This window comes from Pelecanus crispus, chromosome 3 (assembly GCF_030463565.1).
Source record: "Pelecanus crispus isolate bPelCri1 chromosome 3, bPelCri1.pri, whole genome shotgun sequence".
Lineage (NCBI taxonomy): Eukaryota > Metazoa > Chordata > Aves > Pelecaniformes > Pelecanidae > Pelecanus > Pelecanus crispus.
Genome location: NC_134645.1, coordinates 63,147,993 through 63,168,415, shown reverse-complemented (window position 1 = coordinate 63,168,415; position 20,423 = coordinate 63,147,993). Strand labels below are relative to the sequence as shown.

The following is a 20,423-nucleotide window of genomic DNA, read 5'->3' as shown; positions in this document are numbered from 1 at the left end:
CTGGACACTTTTATCACTCCTGAAGGAAGGCCCTCTTTTCCATCGAACAATTTAAACATTTTGTCCTTAAAGAAATCCTCTAGGAAAAGGAAGACTGGAGATGGGCTAGACTTTAAGGGATAGCCAGCCTTACGGACTCACATACTAGAATGCTCCTGTGGATAAATACATGAAAGCAACAGGAGAGAGGACCTCCAGAAGGAGGTGACAAGCAGGCAGTAGCAATGCTGTCCAAGGAACCCATCTGTTCCTCAGCTGCTCCTGTCATCTTGCTTCCTTCCAGAGAAAACCATCATTCAGCACCTGCACTCCCAGCCCCACTGCCCCCTTCACAAAGCAGTCCCTGCAAAGGAGCTGGGCTTTGAATGCTCACAAACCACATACAGCCAAGGCACACCCACTGGACACTCCTTGCTTTCAGCAGGAAAAAAAAAAAAACAAACCACCAGTGAAAGAACTGAGTTACTACCATGAAGAGCAGAGCAGTTCAGTTTTTGGTTTTTCCCCACTTCCATTTCCTCACCTGTGAGGTTATTCACAGCCAAAGTGGACTAGAGGCTGCATTGCTTCTGCACAGTGCAGGCACAGGATTTCCATCTATTAACTCCCAATTCAGCAAAAAAAAAAAAAAAAAAAAAAGCCATGTTTGAAGTACAGAATGGTCTTTTAGAAAGATATATAATTTGGACTTGAGCAAAGAATACTCAGTGAGGGGACAAGGGGAGGGAAATAAAACACGTATATTGTCACCCTCACTGCGTAAGGGATTTTTTTTTTTTTTTAAATTAAAGTTTGCTTAGTTTCAACTCTCAGCCACTAAAAATCCTACCGACATTTATTCAATTGAGCTCTCTCAGGCTTCTGTTTTTGTTACCCACACCTGCACATGTAAATGGCAATCAAGTCACCTCTTTATATCCTTGTCTGCTCTTGAGCTAATTTCAATCCCTAATGGATTCTTCTTGAAACACAGATGAGAAATTTCAGACAGTTTTCCAAGCAGCAGTCACAGCAATGCCAGAAACGGAAGAAAGACTCCCTGTTCCTCTCTGCTCTTCTCTAAACATCCCAGGGATCAGGCTACAAAGATTAAACAAGGCTTTATCCTTCCTTTTTGGGAAAAGCACTCTGTATTTTTGTTTGGGAACAGGGGACAGGGGTTTCCCTTGTTGCCGGTTTTTTTTTTTTTTTTGGAGGAGTTGAAGAGTATTATTGGCTAAGGCTTTTCAGCTCACCACTTTCAATGACAAATGTCAATGATTCCACCTTAAAATAAGAAGTTCTCAGTGAACAATAAACAAACAAAAAAATCAGAAAAACTATATACTGCAGTAAGCCCCCTGCTGTGGTGAAGGGGATTGTGCAACACATGCATGCTGCTGCCACTGTAAGCATGCAAGCAAGTAGAAACACTCATAGGAGAGCTAACAAGATTGTCACCACTAGCAAGTTAAAATATTCTTTATATAGTCAATGCCAAACTACAAGACCACAAGGCTACCTCACAAAACAAGAAGTCAAATCAAAACAAAGCTACAAGAAAAAGAACATGCGAACACTGCAAATTGTGGGAAACGGACTATTTCAATAGTCAGATTTTGCCTGAGGGTATAGGTACAGACCATAGGTGAGGAGTGATCGCAGTACTACAGTTTAACAACTTGCTGCTCAGGCCTTTGCATTCCACCAGGACACCCACAAAAAAAAAGCTCAGGACAGCTCCACAATTGGAATTGGTACAATCACTATCATATGTTGGACAGTTATTTTTTAATATGTGAATGTGATTCATTTCAAAGCAAGCAAGCCACTGTTTCCAGTACTGTATGGGAGCTGCTGCCTGGTACTTTGGTTAAACAAGAATTGGTCACAAATTCCTGTTACTGGTCTGAATGCAATATTCCGATTCAGGTGGGGGGGGAAAAGAGTTGCTTTCAAATTACATGTAGCAATGGAGAATGTTACAGTGTCATTATCTGTAACAGGAACTAGAAGTTACTAATCATGAAAGCCAAACTAGCATAAAACCTTTTTTTTTTTTTTTTTAACGTCTGAACAGTTCTAACCCACCGGTTTTGCTTGCACTTCTTTATAGATACCTTTTGCACTATGCCCTTCTAGACATGACTTACGCACATACAGAGGCAACTTTACACTTAATCTTACAAACATATACATTTATGCAGAGCTAAGGTTTATTAGTCAAGGAAGCAATAATTTCCAAAATCCATAAACAATTGTAATCGTAACTTCCATGGTGAACCTACCTGCGTATTTTATAAGGTAGTTTAGCATACTGGTTTAACAAGACAAACTGGACTCAACCAAACATGAGTGAGTCACATTTCCCATGACAATACTTCTACTTTACTGCACACACAGCAACGTCAGAGAATGGAAATGTTGTTACAGGAATGCAATAACATGCATGTGGAAATTTCCACAGAAGTATAATAATGCACTCTTAGTAAGAGTACTACATCTATTTTCTTCAATCTTAGCATTTATTGCTACTCATAGCAGTTCAGGGCGGGGGGAGTTATGGTATGCAAATTTCAGAATGACAATTTGCCTTTCCAGCACTAAGTTGCAAAGAGTGGAAAAGATATGAAGTAAAGCTCTGGGAATAGCTTCTTCAGTGTTCTCCTTATGCACGTTCAACAACTTATGTCTAGACACCAGGTAACTTAAGAATTGCCTCAGCTCCTGTACACCAAACTCGGTATTTTCACTGCTATTACTCATCCTGCCTATACAGAAGTCCCACTGTTTTCTGAAGGGAAAGGGTTTTCTACACATAAGACAGACCATTTATTTCATATCCTTCAACAATTGTGTAGCAGCTTATCTTTCTTCTACTGAGAGAGAAACTATCCCGAGTGATTTCACACTTACCACTGGATAAAACAATACAAATATTGAGAGCCTTCTGTTAGCTGCTTCCTGTACCAGCTCCTAGGCTCTTGCTGCTCTTGGGCCCTTGCTGCTCTGCCCACAACACAACTGAAGACACAAAATGTGGATTCACTGAGGTCACACTGGAATTAAAACTGACAAATCTGCAATTCACAAAAATGCAAACTCCCAGGATACTTATTTTATCCAGAACTAAGAACAGCTGTACAGTCATCTTCATACAGAAGTAGACTTGGCAGCAATTAGAGAATTAGTGTCAAGAAGAGGGAACAAACTCCTCTACACATGCAACTTACGGTTAGCTACAAGAACTATTTTTGTATCTGAAATACTGTGAAGCCACATCCACAGTTCTCACATCAACATAGCTGGTGATCCACTTCCACCCTGAAACAGACAAGCAGTACTCCACACTTTAATTTATACATTTTTAATGCTAGCTTTCTATTCTCCAGCAGGGCCAGGGAGGGGGCGTGGGGTGGCAGAAGGCTAGACTTTAAGCTTTAGAAGGAAGGGAGGAGAAACCATACAGACTAAAATATATAGTACACTGAATTCATAGCATTTCTATCCTATGTTCAAACATGCATGTTACACACGCTGTAAATACCTGGACTACATTATGGCTAATTGTACATACAGTTTATTTACAGACCACTAATAAGACTGTTGTACAGATAAGAAAGGTTTAGCTTAATAAGGAGAACTAGTTTGGGCCAAAATAGTTATGATTTAGATTTAATTTAGATGAAATCTAAATAACTCAGATAAACACTATTGTTAAAACAGAAAGCTGATATTTGTTCACAACTTTTAAAACATTTTAAGTTAGATAAATGAAAAAACACCACAAGTTGTGGTTTAGAATGGAGAGAGAAATCGTCACTTAAAACAGCAGTTTCTGAACCTAGAACACGTGTAAAATAAATGCAACTATATCTGTGACTTGAAAAACACTACTCTTGACCACCAAAAAAACCCAAACCAGTTGGAGGAGACTACTCAGAATGAATTTTACATTAATGCTTGTATTTTCATACATACTTTAATTATGAAGGCTCCAGATGCCACCAAGCTAACAACGTCCTCGTCAACTACAATGAAAAACACTATTTAAAAGCGTGAAACAGGATATCTATTGCTGCCACAGCCCCTGGAAGCAACTCAGCATCAAAGAAATACTACAAGAAAGAAAAAAAACCCCAAACATTCATTCTTCATCAGAAATGAGAAATTTTGTGTCCAGTGTATTTCAAGATGTTTATTTGGTTTAACCTGCCATAACTTATATTCATTTCAGTGCCATTATAGCCAGTGTTATTCTAATACCAGAAGGGTTTACAGGTACCTTACTTGAATACATATATGCAATTCTAACACATAGAAAAAAACCATAGAGTGCTGATATAATTACTATTTGTTCCACATGACAGTCTAAAATTAGCAACCCGCATTGCCGCTCAGAGGAACAGTGGATTGACAGAGAAGAAAGATTTCTCATTCCCTTTGCTTCCTTTGTCCAAGGGCTACAAGGTCAAAACAGCACGAGACCCATACAAAAGCCATGCAACAGCCTCCATCTTTGGCAACTAAGGGTTACTTAAACTGTATTTTGTTGAACAATTTTTCAGGCTTTTCAGACATTAAACCACAAATGTTATGGGCAGATGTAACATTAAGTTCTCCTATCTGCTTTTCTTCTAAGTGTAAAAATAATCACCTTGAGTAATTTTTTCCCCTTGTTCGTGTATAATTAGCCTCATTCCTTCCTCTGATGCTTTCATCTCGCCATATTTTCTACTGGTAGCTCCTTCAAGGAGCAGCTGCAAGCTTTATCAATGCAGCTATTGCTGGGACACTACTGATGCAAGGAATGAGTTGAGGGAGAGTGAACTGCCAAGGGTTGTGCGGAATTCTCCTTAGGAAGTACCTCTGTGCCCTTTCTCTACTGTCACTTTACACCTGTGGCAAACCCAGGTAAGGTACAACGCCAAAGTGTTACTGTGGTCATTGTATCTTAGTGAAGACAAGGAAGTAAGAGCAGCTGCTTTTAGTTATTGCTTGTTAATTACTTTTCAGGAGGTTGTTTACTGAGCAACAACAAAAAACTTCTTAGAAAAGGGCAGACAGGGAGTAGGGCAGTGTTTGAGCTGATGATGTTTTCTTAACACCAAAAAGTTATGGATCCCAGAGTAGGAAACCAAAAGCTTCTTGTTTGCCTGGAAAGCAAAAAGGGATGGGTGTAGACAGAGGGAGGAAGTAAGTTTTATTCAGAGATATATGCATGCATAGAAACTGATCTGGGAAAACTGTAATGATTTAGGTTCTGTATTGCATGCAGCATTGCTACTTAAGAAAAGCAGTCATCCCCCTAGATCTATCAGGGCATATGAAGATATGTCAGCAACAATACAGTGTATAAAGCTAAAAAAATAAATTTGTTGGAATTCTTTTAAGCCCTGTCAGAAGGACATTGCCATTGGAGATATATTTCTGAACTGATAGGCTAACCAGTTCAGAACTTTAAAAATAAAACTAAGACAGAAAAAAGTTATAGACAAAGTTTGCATTCAAATATAACTGGTTGTACTGGTTTTGGCAGGGGTTCAGTTAACTTCCTTCAAAGTAACTGGTATGGTGCTATGTTTTGGATTTGTGACCAAAACAGTGCTGATAATAGAGGGATGTTTCAGTTATTGCTGAGCAGTGCTTACACAGAGCCAAGGCCTTTTCTGCTTCTCACCCCACCCCACCAGCGAGTAGGCTGGGGGTGCACAAGAAGCTGGGAGGGGACACAGCTGGGACAGCTGACCCCAACTGACCAAAGGGATATCCCGTACCATATGACATTGTGCTCAGCAACAAGCACTACAGGGAAGAAGGAAGCGGGGGATGTTTGAAGTCATGGTGTTTGTCTTCCCAAGTAACTGTTACGTGTGATGGATGCTTTCCTGGGAACAGCTAAACACCAGCCTGTTGATGGGAAGTAGTGAATGAATTCCTTATTTTGCCTTGCTTGCATGCAGAGCTTTTGCTTTACCTATTCAGCTGTCTTTATCCCAACCCACAAGTTCCCACACTTTTACCCTTCTGATAAGGGTCTCCTCCATCCCACTGGGGAGAAGTGAGCAAGGGGCTGGGTGGGGCTGAGCTGCTGGCTGGGGTTAAGCCACACCACTGTGGTTTAACTGGTCTTTCAAAAAAGAAAACAACCCCCCACATACACACACATTTCAACTCAGACAGATCTACTATTTTTAATAAGGTTTGGCACTGAAAGACTATGCAACAACCTGGTTTTTTACTTACTTTTAGAAGAATGGAAGGAATTCTAAGAATTAAAACATCTTTTGACTTATTGAAATTGGGGGGGTGGGGGTGTTGTGTAATTGCACGTACATTAAAGTGACTTAATGTTTGCACAAAGTAACTTCTTCAATACAGTAGTAGTAAGAAAAAATCCCTAAACATCCTGTTTATTTAGAAGGGCTTTTATAAAGTCTTCTTGTAATAAACTTGTGCCCCTCCATGTTACTATGAAATATAATTGATAGCATAAAATGTCAGCATTTAGGAATGCTGCTATTTCTTATTCAGTCCACCATGCTACATCTATGAACATTTTAGTTCCCACTACTGTGTCACCTCCAGCATCGATTCTCTTTACATTGACACCTAATTTGTCATTTTCCTTTGTTCTCCATAGCCTGAACACACAAGTTTCATTTAAGATGAAGTGCTTTGTATATTGACCTAGTCACTCATTAAGACACTTGAAAAGAGTAAGTCAATTGCTTGCAACAGTGCATCCGAACACAAATCAATCCAAAGTGCCTGAGCGAACTCATGTTAAACAATGTAAATGTTATCATAATCAAAGGCAGAGTAATACATCTAGGAAGAAGGGTCATACCCACAAAACAGAAGATCATATCCTTATAAGCAGTGGCTCTAAAAGAGAAGCCAGTATGCAGGGGATGAGCAACTCAGTATAACCTCCTGATGCAGTATTACAGGAATCAATGCAATCCTTCACTATATCAGGCTTTTCGACACCAGAACAGCAATGTCAAACCTGTTTGACATCACATGATGTACACAGGAGCAATGCACACATTTCACAGACAAGTCACAAGATCACAGAGACTGCAGAAGAAAGGGTTGGGGTTTTTTTGAGGGCAGGAAAAGAGTCTTACACCAGACAGATAGAACAAACAGAATTTCTTAAATCAAGAGGACAATTAGCCATAGAATTTTTGCAAGGAGAAAATACCATGCACTAGAGAGCTCTCTGATCTGGGAGAAATGCCTAACAGCCAAAAGGGAAAGCCAGACTGCTTAGTATACAAATTAAATTCCTATTAGCAATAAGCCACTGGAACAAACTACTAGATGTATGTCAGAAGCTGAAGAAGCCAGTTTTCAAATCAAGATCTGCCATTTTTCTAGAAAATACATAAAACTAAGCTGCAGTTACTGAACTCACTTAAAGAAAAAAAATTGAGGAAATGGAAATAACTTATGACATAAAATCCTGACCATGCAACAGTATGATTCCTGGTATGAAAAAACAGGAAAACAAAAGACCCAAACACACTAGCCTGAGGGAATGTGCTTCCCCCACATCTTGCATGGCCTTGGCTGCTTCCAGGTACACACTCCTCTTCCTCCTCCTCTCTCCACGCCCCCCCCCCCCCCCCATTAATGTTAGCAATATAATTTTACTGTAATACACTGTGGTACCCTGGTTCTCCCAATTGTCTTGCACAGAATTTGAAGGATAATGGAGAGGAACAGGACACACACGAATAAGGCACTGAAACAGATGAGATAAGCTGTTCACCTGAAGTTACTCCTTTCCAAAATTTGTTAAGAAGAAACTGCAATTTGTATGGATTACAGGGCCAGTATACCGCTGATCCTGTGCATACTGTATTGTGAAGTGACCATATTTTCAAGATTTTCCCTCCTTGTCGTGGTTTAGCCCCAGCCAGCAACTAAGCACCATGCAGCTGCTCACTCACTCCCCCTACCCTGATGGGATGGGGGAGAGAATCAGAGGAGTAAGAGTGAAAAAACCCACTCCTGGGTTGAGATAAGAACAGTTTAATAATTGAAATAAGGTAAAATGATAATAATAATAATATAATAATGATAATAATAACAACAATATACAAAGCAAGTGATGCACAATGCAATTGCTCACCACCCACTGACCTATACCCAGACAGTTCCTGAGCAGCGATCGCTGCTCCCCGGCCAACCCCCCCCAGTTTATACACTGAGCATGACGTCGTATGGTATGGAATAGCCCTTTGGTCAGTTTGGGTCAACTATTCTGGCTGTGCCTCCTCCCAGCTTCTTGTGCACCTGGCAGAGCATGGGAAGCTGAAAAGTCCTTGACTAGCATAAGCACTACTTAGCAACAACTAAAACATCAGTGTGTTATCAACATTATTCTCCTACTAAATCCAAAACCCAGCACTGTGCCTGCTACTAGGAAGAAAATTAACTCTATTCCAGCTGAAACCAGGACACTCCTCTAGAAATGCAACTTCCAAAACTACATTGCCATAGTAATTCACTATTATTTAGGATATAATAGATATCTTTATTTTAACCTTTCCTCCTATATGGGCAAGGGGTTTTACTTCCCTTCTCCAGGCACAAGTACCTTGTGTTAAACACAGATCAACCTCTGATAGATGCCTCTACCACCATTCAAAATATTATATATTCATTTTGTTACTAAGCAATTCTTCCTAGATCAAATTCTCTTCCTTCAGAAGAGAAACAGTATTTGAATTTGACAGAAGTAGCTGCACCAAATATTTCAAGCTTACCCAGAGATAAAGTTTGGCTAGAAATTCTGTAGGAGGAAAAAAACAGGGTAAGGGTAACAGACAGAGCAGAAGAAATGAGGTTCCCACTCTAACTTAAAAATTACTGTAAGTCTTACTGAGGGAAAACAAACCTATTATCAATGCTTTTAGCTCAGTCTGACATGAGAAATTAGTAAGGCATTTCAAGAGTTCTGTATTTAACCTAAATATTAACCGGGCATCAGAAAAAAAAAGTGATAAACACTGAAACAGTCACAGTGTGGTCTGGAGTTCTCTCTATATGTGTGATCACAGAATCACAATCCTAGCATTGTCTGGCTGAATACAAGGAAGCACAAATTGAACACTATACAGTCAATGAACTGTTACATTCACTGTCATACAAAAATGCCCCATGCACAGTTTTCAAGAGATCTCGCTTCATGTTGAAGTCCTGTGTTGCATGTTACAATTAAGAAAACTAGTAACTGATATTTAACTGATCCACAAACCAGGTATGTGTCCCTAACTGCTACGATGAGTAAAGCATTTACTTTCCAACATGTGAGATGTTGATATTCTGCTGTTGGGAAAAGCAGATGTTGTTCTTCTGTTGACCCATGGACTTTGAAATGTTTAACTGTTCCTACATGTGTGACATCCAGCAGTCTGTATACCATAATAAACAGCTTGTGTTTAAAGATACCATATGTCTTCAGATATCTAACCTGAGACTAAATACTTGCTGCTTAATGACCTGACATGCTGGGCAAAAAGCAAGGAATAAAGCAGAGGCGGGAACGAACAAAAACCCAAACCCACCAAAAAACCCACATTCTTCCAAACCAAAGTCAGCCTCTTCTCCAACTGACTAGGGACAATGCATGAACTTGCTTCATTGTTTTTAATCAAAGAAATAACTCTTACTCATATTCTGGAAAAGATAAATATCCATTCACTCCAGCTGATGATGCACGGACCACCCAATCATAATAGACATTTAAAAAAAAAAAAAAAAGAAATTTACAGTTCCTTAAAAAGGTTAGCATACTAACATAAGTAACTTGAAAATAAAGTAAATTTGCTAAGAGTGCATTCACATAGAACTGAGGTACAAACAGAGACTGAGGTAGTCACAGATTTATATGATTGCAGGCTGGAAAGAATAAAAAGGCTCTGTTTTTGAAAGGGTTATAATACTAATTTTTCCAGCAGGGACAGTAGCTGAACAGGCACCCATATCATTAATATTCAACAAAAGTGTTCCCTAATGAAAACACAGTTACTTTAATTCGTACTTTTATGAGGATTCACAACTATGCTACAGCACAACTGAAGAATGCAAGCAGTTAACGTCAACAGAACCTGCCATGCCCACTGTGCCTGGAAAACCTGGAGACATACCTGATTACTGCTTTTTGCAGCAGAGTTGGTCTGAGCTGTATTTGAAGAAAGAGAATCAAAAAAGGCTTGGTCAGCTAATGAGTTACCGCAGCTAATTCCATCTTTTGCACCTTCAGTTATAATCTGAAATGGAAAAAGTTGCAAAAGATTTTTCATGCTTCCATTAATCAAATTATGCTCTTTATCATATATAATCATCCTAACATTCATGTCACTAGATGCTCAGATGGTCGCAAATACCCTTTTTGAATTCAAATTGAATAGTACCTTTTACAAGAAGTTGATGTGAGAATCTGGAGGATTTACTTCCACAACAGATGGAACTGTTTTGCATTATCACAGTGTAACATGTAAGACTGTTGTGGCAGTGGACTCCTGACTACAAATTCATTGGGAAATTAACAAAGTTGTTAACATTACTGCTTGGAGACTGGGAACTCAATACTCGGAGGATCAGTTTGGGACAGCAAGTTTGGAGAGCCAAAAGCTACTAGACCATGAGCTAGCCAACTGAAGACAAAAATCAAGGTTATGTGAACAAGCATCCTTTCCTCATCACCACCCCCTCTTCCTTCCCCCCCCTTTTTTATTTTTAATAAACACAGCACTGGTGAAGGAAGGGAGACACATGCCTTAAGAGGAGGCTGCAGGAATTACAGCCAGAGTCTTCACCTAACTGGCAACCTGCAGACATTCAGACACTGGGCCCTCCAAGAGTTAACTGGATTCTGGTCTTTGCACCAAGACCCCTATGCCATCCCCACCCCCATACCACCAGTCTTTAAACAAAGAGTAGATCAATGCATGCTGAAGAGACAGCAAAGGCCCTCAGGATGAAGATGAGCTGAATAGTCCCTGGATTTGGGATCCCATATCCTGAGCCCCAGAAATGGGATTCCACACCAGAGATTTATGACCGTGTGGCAAATCAGCCACAGCAACCCCAGTGTAAACTTGCACTACTCATTTCACTTCCATATCTTCAGACAGGAAAACAAAACAATTATTGGATCACAAGACCCCAAAACCAGAAGCAGACTCAAAACAGCTCATGTTCTGCAGGTCACCAGTATTTACTATAGACAACCTCCTGTTGCATTTCTTGGGAAACCACTAAGAAGCGCAGCAGCTTTGGATGGCATGTTTGCACTGGTCTCCAAAGCCAGCTACAGTTGCTACAATAAGATTATATATTCCAAGCTTTAACACTGGAAGTTTTAAGTCTGAGCATTACAGGCTGATCAGCAAACCAGAGGATGGCCTTTTCAGTAGTTCTGCTTTTGCAGTGCAGAGCAGTGTAGTAGTCACTTACCTCAACGTAATCTGTTGGAACAAGTCCTCTCTCGCCTTGGCTGTTTTTTCCTTCTAACCAGCCTCCACCAACATCCTAAAAGAAGTAATAATATAGAAATAGTTTTGCTAGATGGATCTTACAGCATGCTTTAAACAGCTCAGGAGGAAGCACTGTCTTGCTGTCAAATGCAATGTTTGAAATACACAGTTATGACTATGCCCATAAACAAACTTGCTTAAATCTGCTGAAGCAGCAGACATTAATTTAAACAGAAGACAGACCATGCTTGTTTCACACAGCTATTGTGGACTTTAGATTTAATAAGCATGAGGAGAAAAATCACACTCTACAACTACCTGAAAAGAGGTTGTAGTGAGGGGGATGTTGGTCTCTTCTCCCAAGTAGTTAGCAATAGGATGAGAGGAAATGGTCTCAAGCTGCATCAGCGGAGGTTTAGATTGGATATTAGGAAAAATTTCTTCACGGAAAGAGTGGTCAAGCATTGGAACAGGCTGCCCAGAGAGGTGGTGGAGTCACCATCCCTGGAAGCGTTCAAAAAAACAGGTAGACATGGCACTCTGGGACATGGTTTAGTGGGCATGGTGGTGTTGGGTTGATGATTGGACTGATGATCTTAGAGGTCCTTTCCAGCCTTAATGATTCCTAGTTTTTACTTTCATTAAAAAATAATCCAGCCACCAAGCCAGGAAACATGAAATTACTACTCGACCCTTAAATGGTTTAGTGGTGGACTTGGCAGTGTTAGGTTAATGGTTGGACTGGATGATTTTAAAGGTCTTTCCAACCTAAACGATTCTAGGATTCTTCAGGGGAGGGTAGCCAGGGCTTTCAGAGGCCAGCTAGCACCTTTTTTCTTCCATGTGCTAGAAGTAGGTCAGGACAGTGCACTGAAGCCTTGATTCTATCTCCGTTTTCTTACCGGGTTGGTAATTATGATAATCTCCCCTTCACTGACGGTCAGCTCGTTGTTTCCAGGCTCAGCAGCAAAATCATACATAACACGGGCCTGTAGGTGAAAGAATATACCAGTGAGCCTTCCAACTTATTTAGAAGATTTCATGAAGGAAGTATCAGCACAACTCATTCTTACGTAGCAGAAATACTAGGTGGCGAAAGGCTGGGTGTACAAAGAACAACTCAGCATGTAGGAAGCCAACATTTTCTAAATTTGACCTCCAAACTGAACACTAATGCAAACTTTACATGATGAAAGTCTCTTGCAGAGCTTGTTAGAGATGATCATTATTTTCCTGGAGGAGTCACAGTTTAAGCCTGGCTGTTCTCTGCCATGTGCAGAACTATCTGTATAACTCTTTCCAGGGGAAGAAGGAAAGGCTTCTAACTTTAGCAAACAATCCAATTAATTTTTTCTACAAGACATATTCCAGCTCCAATTCGGGTAAAGGGAACTGTTTCATAGAGCAAGTAATTCAGAAGAACAAGTTACTGCAGATGTAAATAACCACTGCTTTACATAAAAAGTAATATGTAAAGTTATGTTTTGAGACTCTGTATACAGGAGGAACTATGCAAATGCACAAACAGTAAGAGCAAGCCTGTTACATATTGGCACAAGGGCAGAAGGAAAAACAAAACCAACCTAATTTTTAAGTGTTTAGACACACAAAGGCTTTGCTGTGTACTGGCTCTGCTACTACAATACATAAAGAAATATTATGTTTGAAACACTGACAAAGTTGTCTAACATTTAAGGAACAGTTCTGCTTCTCTGTACAAAGAATTGTGACATGGTCTAAGATTATATTCCCAAATATCTTTTCATTGTCTTCTATTAAATTCCTTTCCAATCTAAAAGTAGAGAAAGCTCTCAGGAATTACAAAGTGACTATATTTATTTTCTCAAACTGTTGAAATGGATGCAGAGAGAAACCACATCTATTTTCCCCTTGACTCTTAAAAGAAGATCTAGAATCAATGTTTTAGCTTTCCAGTTAAAGTGGCATATTAGATAAACTTTAAACCTGACTGAACAAGAGAGCAATAAACCCTTTATCTAAGCTTTTTTTCCTCTGAAATAAAACTCATCACACTAGTAGATCTTACAAAAGATAAAAGCCTTATTATTTACACCTCAAGTCTTTGTTACCAGGTGCCCCAGAAGTAATTAATACTTCATTTTACCAATATTTTACCAATTACCAGATTGATGCCAATGCTGAAGTATCAAAGAGCAGCAAAAGGGAAAGCTAGTCTACAACTCAGGAAAGCCAAACAGAAAAAGTACAGATTTTAACAGACAGTCCTAACAATTGTAACAAAAAGTTTTTTCTTGTACAACTAAAACAACAAGCTATAAACTCAATTCCAGGGGAGGGGGGGAATCTTTAGTAGCTTAAAGTTTAGGAAAAAGTAATTTCTAAGAGCAAAGTTATTAAGACTTGTGGTTGTAACATGAAGGCCTCTGTTGTTGTTTAACCCCAGTCAGCAGCTAAGCACCATGCAGCCGCTTGCTCACCCTACCCCCCCAGCCAGTGGGATGGGGGAGAGAATGGGAAAAAAAAAAAAAAGTAGAACCTGTGGGTTGAGATAAAGGCCATTTGATAGGACAGCAGAGGAAGAGAAAGTAATAATAATAATAATAATGATGATGATAAAAGAATATACAAAACAAGTGATGTACAATGCAATTGCTCACCACTTACTGACTGATACCCAGACAGTCCCTGAGCAGCAATCACTGCCCCCGGCCAACCCCCCCCCAGTTTATATACTGAGCATGATGTCATATGGTCTGGAATAACCCTTTGGTCAGTTTGGATCAACTATTCTGGCTGTGCCCCCTCCCAGTTTCTTGTGCACCTGGCAGAGCATGGGAAGCTGAAAAGTCCTTGACTAGTATGAACACTACTTAGCAACAACTAAAACGTCAGTGCGTTACCAGCATTATTCTCATCCTAAATCCAAAACACAGCACTATGCCTGCTACTAGGAAGAAAATTAACTCTATCCCAGCTGAAACGAGGATAGCCTCTAAAAGTGGTAATGTAGTCATTGATTTACAGGCCTGAAAGCCACAGAAGGGACAACTAGGAAGAGAAACACCTCCCTATCATGATACACCGGCTAAAAAAGGTTTCTTTAAAATAAAATTTAAAAAAAAAATCAATACTCAATATAGATTACATCGTAGCCTTTCTTTCTCCAGCTCATATAGGATTAAGAGCAGGAGAAAGTTTATTTCCAGAAACACACCAACTTCCCTAGCACATCTTGAAAGAGGAAAGACCAGGGTCTCATCTTCACCACCAAGACATATGCTTTAGTTACCTCAGCTCATACAGAAGTGGGCTTTGTTCCTGCAGATTAAAAAACTAAATCCAAGAAAAACAATTTTATAACAGTGTTACTAATAATGTCAGACACTGTGTACAGCAATAAGATCCTTCTTGTACTTGGAGGTTGAGGGAAGGAAAAAAAAGCAGCTAATTGTTTCTGCCATAAAGATGACATTAAAATCATGATTTCTGTCAAAAGCAAGTTATGTGATAGAAAACAAAAAAAACCCCACACCAGAAAGCAAACGTTCACCATCAAGCCTTGCCTGTCTCAAATTGTTGTTATGATCCCCACCTAGACATTCCTTCTTCTGACATAAAACCAGAAAAAACACAAACTTCCCTCCCCCACATCTTCATTTCATAAGTATCATGTGGAAATACTTCTGGCTGGTCAAGAGATACTTTACTTCAGTGTAAATAAAAACAGCACAGAGAAAAAACACATATGTTGTAGTTCAGCTGACAAAGCTAATCCTGAACCATGTGCACAACAAATCAGACACTTGGTCTTCTCCAGTAGAGAAGCACAACATTGGAAAAAAACATGTGCCCCAAAGCACACTGAATGCTTCCTTGCGTGAAAGCTTTTCCTTGAGAATGGAGGCTTTCAGCACTTTCTGATTATGCCGTGCAAAACAAAGATGAATAAAAAAACCCCTGTTTTCAGTAATAACACTGACTGCTTTCCTTCCAGCAGAAAATCAGGCTTCCATGCAAATATAAGAATAAGCTGCCTTACTTTCCTTAAAAAGTAAGTTGAAGAGAAGAAACACACCTTTTGAAATACACAACCATTTTAAGTAGGGGTGTAAAAAGCACCACCCTCCAGGCCTCTCCCCTCAGCAGTGGTAGATGAAGGTGTTGAACGTGTCCTTTTTACAGCAGGTTACCAACACTTATCTAGTTCCTGCAAGTCGATTTAACAAAGCTCAGATGCTAGGCATCTGAACCATGGGGAAAGGAGCTTTCTTAACCAGAGAGCCTCCTTAGCCTTCTTCAAGTAGTACACCACAGTATAAAAGTTCTTGCTTTTATTCACAGGAATGAGAAGAATTCAGCAGGACAGAGGCAGATTTTACTAGCCTTCAGGAAAACTGGCAAAAGATCCCACAGTAACGACCAGACTAGAAAGGTAAGATATATTTGTGTCTAATAAGAGATCAGATGCAAACACTCGGTTCTCCAGATGTAGCAGGGAAATAAAGTAACTCAGAAAAATCTGGAAGTATTAATCTTGTAGGGAAGGAAAGACCAAGAGAGATACATAGAATTTAATAAAGTCATCATGCCAAAGTCTATCCATTCACCTGCTCCGGATTCCTGTTCCAGAAGTTGTTAAAAAAAAGTAGAAAGAAAAAAAATAAAAACAAATGCAATAATTTTTGACTTACCACAGTTTGAGACATTGAAAAGAAAAAAAAAGATTCGCAATACCACAGAAATGGATTCTTACAGAGCATTAAGCATTTGAAGTACATCTGTAACCTGATCCATATATTGACGTCTCAAATACATTCCCCAGATTTTTTTGCTGGTACTCTCCGTTTCACTTGCATTGCTGGACTCATTTGGCTAGTTTGGGAATTAAGTCCCTAAGAACTCCTGGCAAGTAAGTTTTAACACTACCCTCTGACTATTGAGATTTAATGGGAAAAAAGAATATAAACTCAACTAATTCCAAAGTAAGTGAAACTAAGTGACTAAATGTTTTCCCTCAATTTAATAACTATTGTTAACAATGAAAAACCCTCCCTCTAGCCTTTCCTTGGGCAGAGGCATCAGCCTCAACCCTATTTAAATTTTTGACAATCAGTTCCAAAACACTATAAAAAGGGAAATGGTTTGGTTTTGCAATAAACTTTTTCCTACTTACTGGCCACAAATATTACATCCAAGCAGCAGTTATGGCTTAGACTTACATCTTTGCCACTTACGCAAAATAGCATGTGGGCATGGAGAGACGAAAGCACTTAACCAGAAAAGATTTTAGCTCCTGGGCACTGCAATACATGCATTGAATATTAGGTCTAAGCTTATGGACATTTTGAATATTTGTAAAATTGGAATCTCTGACAAATTCCAAAGATCACAGAACGAACACCACAAAGGCAACTCCTTCAAAACACAGGTTTTAAAAAAAAAACACAAACCAAGACTTGTTACAGTAACTGTTGTGCTTCATATTGACTTCTGATCATATGTAAAAGGATCAAACAAATCCAAGAGCTACAGGAACTTCAGAGATTCAAACATTTGGTTAGTGGAATAAAGGCCATTGCTTCATTTACAGAATACTTCAAATCCACAAAACAAGTAAGAATTACTAATCAATCTATTAAGCTATAAGGAAATTAGTTTCTTTTACTGGCTGCACTTATTTCCCTCCCACAAGATACAACTGGTCCTGGATTCTGAAGTTGTTTTGTCAGATCCTTCGAGAAAAAGGACTGCTAACCCGAAAAGTTTAAGCAGATTTTATGGACCAGAAAGCAGACCTAGTCACTGTACTGTACACCTACTGCCTCCCTTTGCTCAGGTGGCAGTGGAGCTTCCCGCACCTCCGCTGGGAGTTTGTAACACATCCTGACCTTCGGTTCATCTCCTGTTCCCTCATGTGAGAAGAGGCCAGCATGGATTAAGCAGAATCCTGGCACAACACATGCCAAGGAGGAAAGGGCTCTCCAGTCCCTAGCACCTCTGCAGCTCTGGTGTATATTGCAGTTTCTCTGGAATGAGAGGGAGCTGGCAGTTTTCTCTACAAGCTGAGGATAGGGGGAAACCAGTAAGAATTCCTCCTTATTGAACGAAAAGGAGCTTTTCAGCAGTATGGATATAGACACTCGCATTGTAATAAGGAGAAGAAAATAGGAAAGCAGTAATTCTCAGTGCTACATCAGCATCCTTAGGAGCTGGTTCTACTTGCTGTAGAGTTAACACATCTGGACTGCGGTTTCCCAATTTACAGATTTACTGACTTATTACAGAGTGAAGCCTCTCTAACTTCTAGAAATCCTAAGCATTGCCATCAATCACTATTACTATCTTTTTAGTATGATAACAGTAACGGTACCTAAGCATATTAGAATACAAAAGATTCTTTGCATTGAAAAGCAGTACCTAGATAGCAAAATCATTATTCCCCTGCAGACCTGGAGCAGACTTAGCCTTTCTCCATTACTTACCTGCCTGAGTTGAGTACCTCCCACCTCTTCCCAAAATATTAAAAAACAAGAGAAAAAAAAATAACCAAGGGCATTTATCAACTTATTTCTGCAAGCAGACATAAGACTATGAAACTCTAACTGTCAGTGTGTCAAGACTCTTCACATAAATTAAGCAGGAAGTTGGCTAGCAAAAGTCATTAAATAAAATTTCAATGAAGGATTACATTATCACTACAGTAAGTTACTAGAGGAGTATCCAAGATCTCCACAGACATCCTGATGGACCAGCTCTTCTGTATTTCCCCCAGAATCTTGAAAGAGGTGATAGAGCAACAGAAGCACCTATTTCTCATAAGAAGAATCCTTCTACCTTTTCTAAGATGTTTTACTTGTGAGATGCTAGGCTCAGATGGAAAAGCAACTTACTCCCCAAGTCTGACAATCCTGATGCGCACAGGCACACACTCACCTGCATTACAGTTCACCTGCAGCAGGCTAGCTCTTTCATGGAGAAGCAGGATGATGAAAACCACCGTGCATTCCTCACTAGCCACGAGCATACGCACTAACAGCTCATGCACATCAGTTGTGCTCACAGCAGCTTTTATAACAGCTTCCCTATCTAAACTCTGTTGATAAGAACAATTAATGACCCACATAGAGTGATTACTGGTTTTTTGTTTAAGTTCACACTTCTGAAGCAAAATGGTTTTGTAATGCTGGACTTCCTAATGCAGAACCATGGTGTTACAATGAAAGTATGCTTTATAGCACTAAAACTGAAGAAGCGACTCAAACATTGGACACACCTTTGAAAACGCTTTCCCTACGGACAGAACTTCATTGCATTAGAAAGAGCTCTTGTGTTATGCCATAGATTCATCTGTTTCAGCCATGTGTTAAAAGTTTAGGAAACTGTACCACAACTGCTTCTCTTGGACAGCTGACAGTGGCAGATTGTACAAAGGAAATATCCTTAAAAGGTTCATAGCATGAAATTCCCATAAATGCATGCCTACCTTTTAGTAGTTAGAGCTTCAGCAGTTCAGCATTTCAGCCTTTCTTTTCAAGGGACAAGGACTCACAGGTTTAATTTGCTTGGTGCCACCATCTCAAAGACAACTGCTGTATCACAGCAGCAAGGATGGCAACACCTTCCAGGTTCATGCTTTGCCTCCAGTTTCCTGTCCTACTGCTGGTGGCAGCAGTTCCCAGATTCAAAGAAAGAGGATCAAATTCCATATTTCTGTTTTGGAAAGTAAATGGGGCAGATAAATCTTTCCAAAGAAACCTGCATCCCACTAAAGAAGCAGAAACCATAATTTGGGAAGCCTGGTAAAATGTCTTTAAAAAAAAGTTAATCATTAGCATCAGCTTTTTTGGGGGTGGGTTTTTTTTTGTTTGGCTGGGTTGGTTTGTTTGTTTGTGGTTGTTTTTGTTTTGGTTTTGAGCTAGGACTCTTCTTCACAAGTCAAGACCTTAAATTTTAAATAGCCTTGACAGTGAGCAGACTTGAGCTTTTCTTCTAGGACAGCGGCTTAAGCTTTTAGCTGGAATGAACAACAAAGGGCTTCTGGTCACCTCAAATAACTCCAGTAACATTTCTGTTATGAATAAGCTTCAGAAATGTTTGCTACAAAAACTGCATCAGTTAGTACAAATATTCTTTAGTAGGTCTAGTAAGCATAAACCTTTGAAACCAGCTGCTTGTGAAACACTGATAAGCAATATGTTGATCACACCTGGAAGCACAGGACAGTAAAATGCATTTCTGTCTTAGAATCATAGAATCATTTAGTCTTCCCTGACTTTGTTTTATTCATTCTCTACTACAAGTTTTTTGGATGTAGGTTTTCAGGTTTTTTTGTTTGGTTGCATTTTGGGGGGAGTTTTTTGGTCAGGTTTTTTTTTTTTTTCAGAATTGCTTTTCCCACCAATATTGTTTTTAGAAACACAATATTCATTCTAAAGGGCAGTTCTAAGAGAACAAAATAGCAACAACATTCCTGGGATACAGGTTGAGATCCCAGGATTAGAGAAATTGAGGAAGCAGAAAGAAAATAATAAACACAAAAACCTAGCTGCAAATAAACCAGTTCAGAAGTTGGCAGTATCTTTTGATTGCATCCAAAAGAACAGTTCAAAATTAAGCATTTAATCTAAAACGTGGCAATACTATGCAAACAGAGCCAATTGACTTGAGAGGATTTTTGTATTTTCTGTTCTGGACTGTTTGACCTTTCACAGCAATTTGCCCTATGATTACTGTCTAATGTTGCCTTTCAGGTAGTTTATTACTTAAAACAACTGCAAGACATCTGACTTGTTATCAGCTGAAGAGTCAGCATTAAACCCCTAGCTGTCCTCAACCGCATCAGTGAAGCTACAGAAACACGGTAGGGTAGGCAAGGCTCTAAACGCCAGTTTAACTATTGTTTCATTTCACCATTCAAACACAGACTACTTCAGTTGCCATGTTTTAGTCAATGCTGTCTTTGGGGGC

General features: G+C 39.5%; 1 protein-coding gene across 1 annotated transcript in view; it reads right to left on the bottom strand.

Moving 5' to 3' along the window:
* SNX9 (sorting nexin 9) overlaps nucleotides 1-20,423 on the bottom strand; it is a 59,491-nt gene that overhangs the window by 28,051 nt on the left and 11,017 nt on the right. Inside the window, exons 2-4 of the mRNA XM_075707341.1 lie at nucleotides 12,377-12,463; nucleotides 11,455-11,529; nucleotides 10,139-10,265 (exon numbers count right to left, since the gene is read on the bottom strand). Of these exons, the coding sequence (XP_075563456.1) occupies nucleotides 10,139-10,265; nucleotides 11,455-11,529; nucleotides 12,377-12,463 (289 nt within the window). The remainder of the gene's footprint in view (nucleotides 1-10,138; nucleotides 10,266-11,454; nucleotides 11,530-12,376; nucleotides 12,464-20,423) is intronic.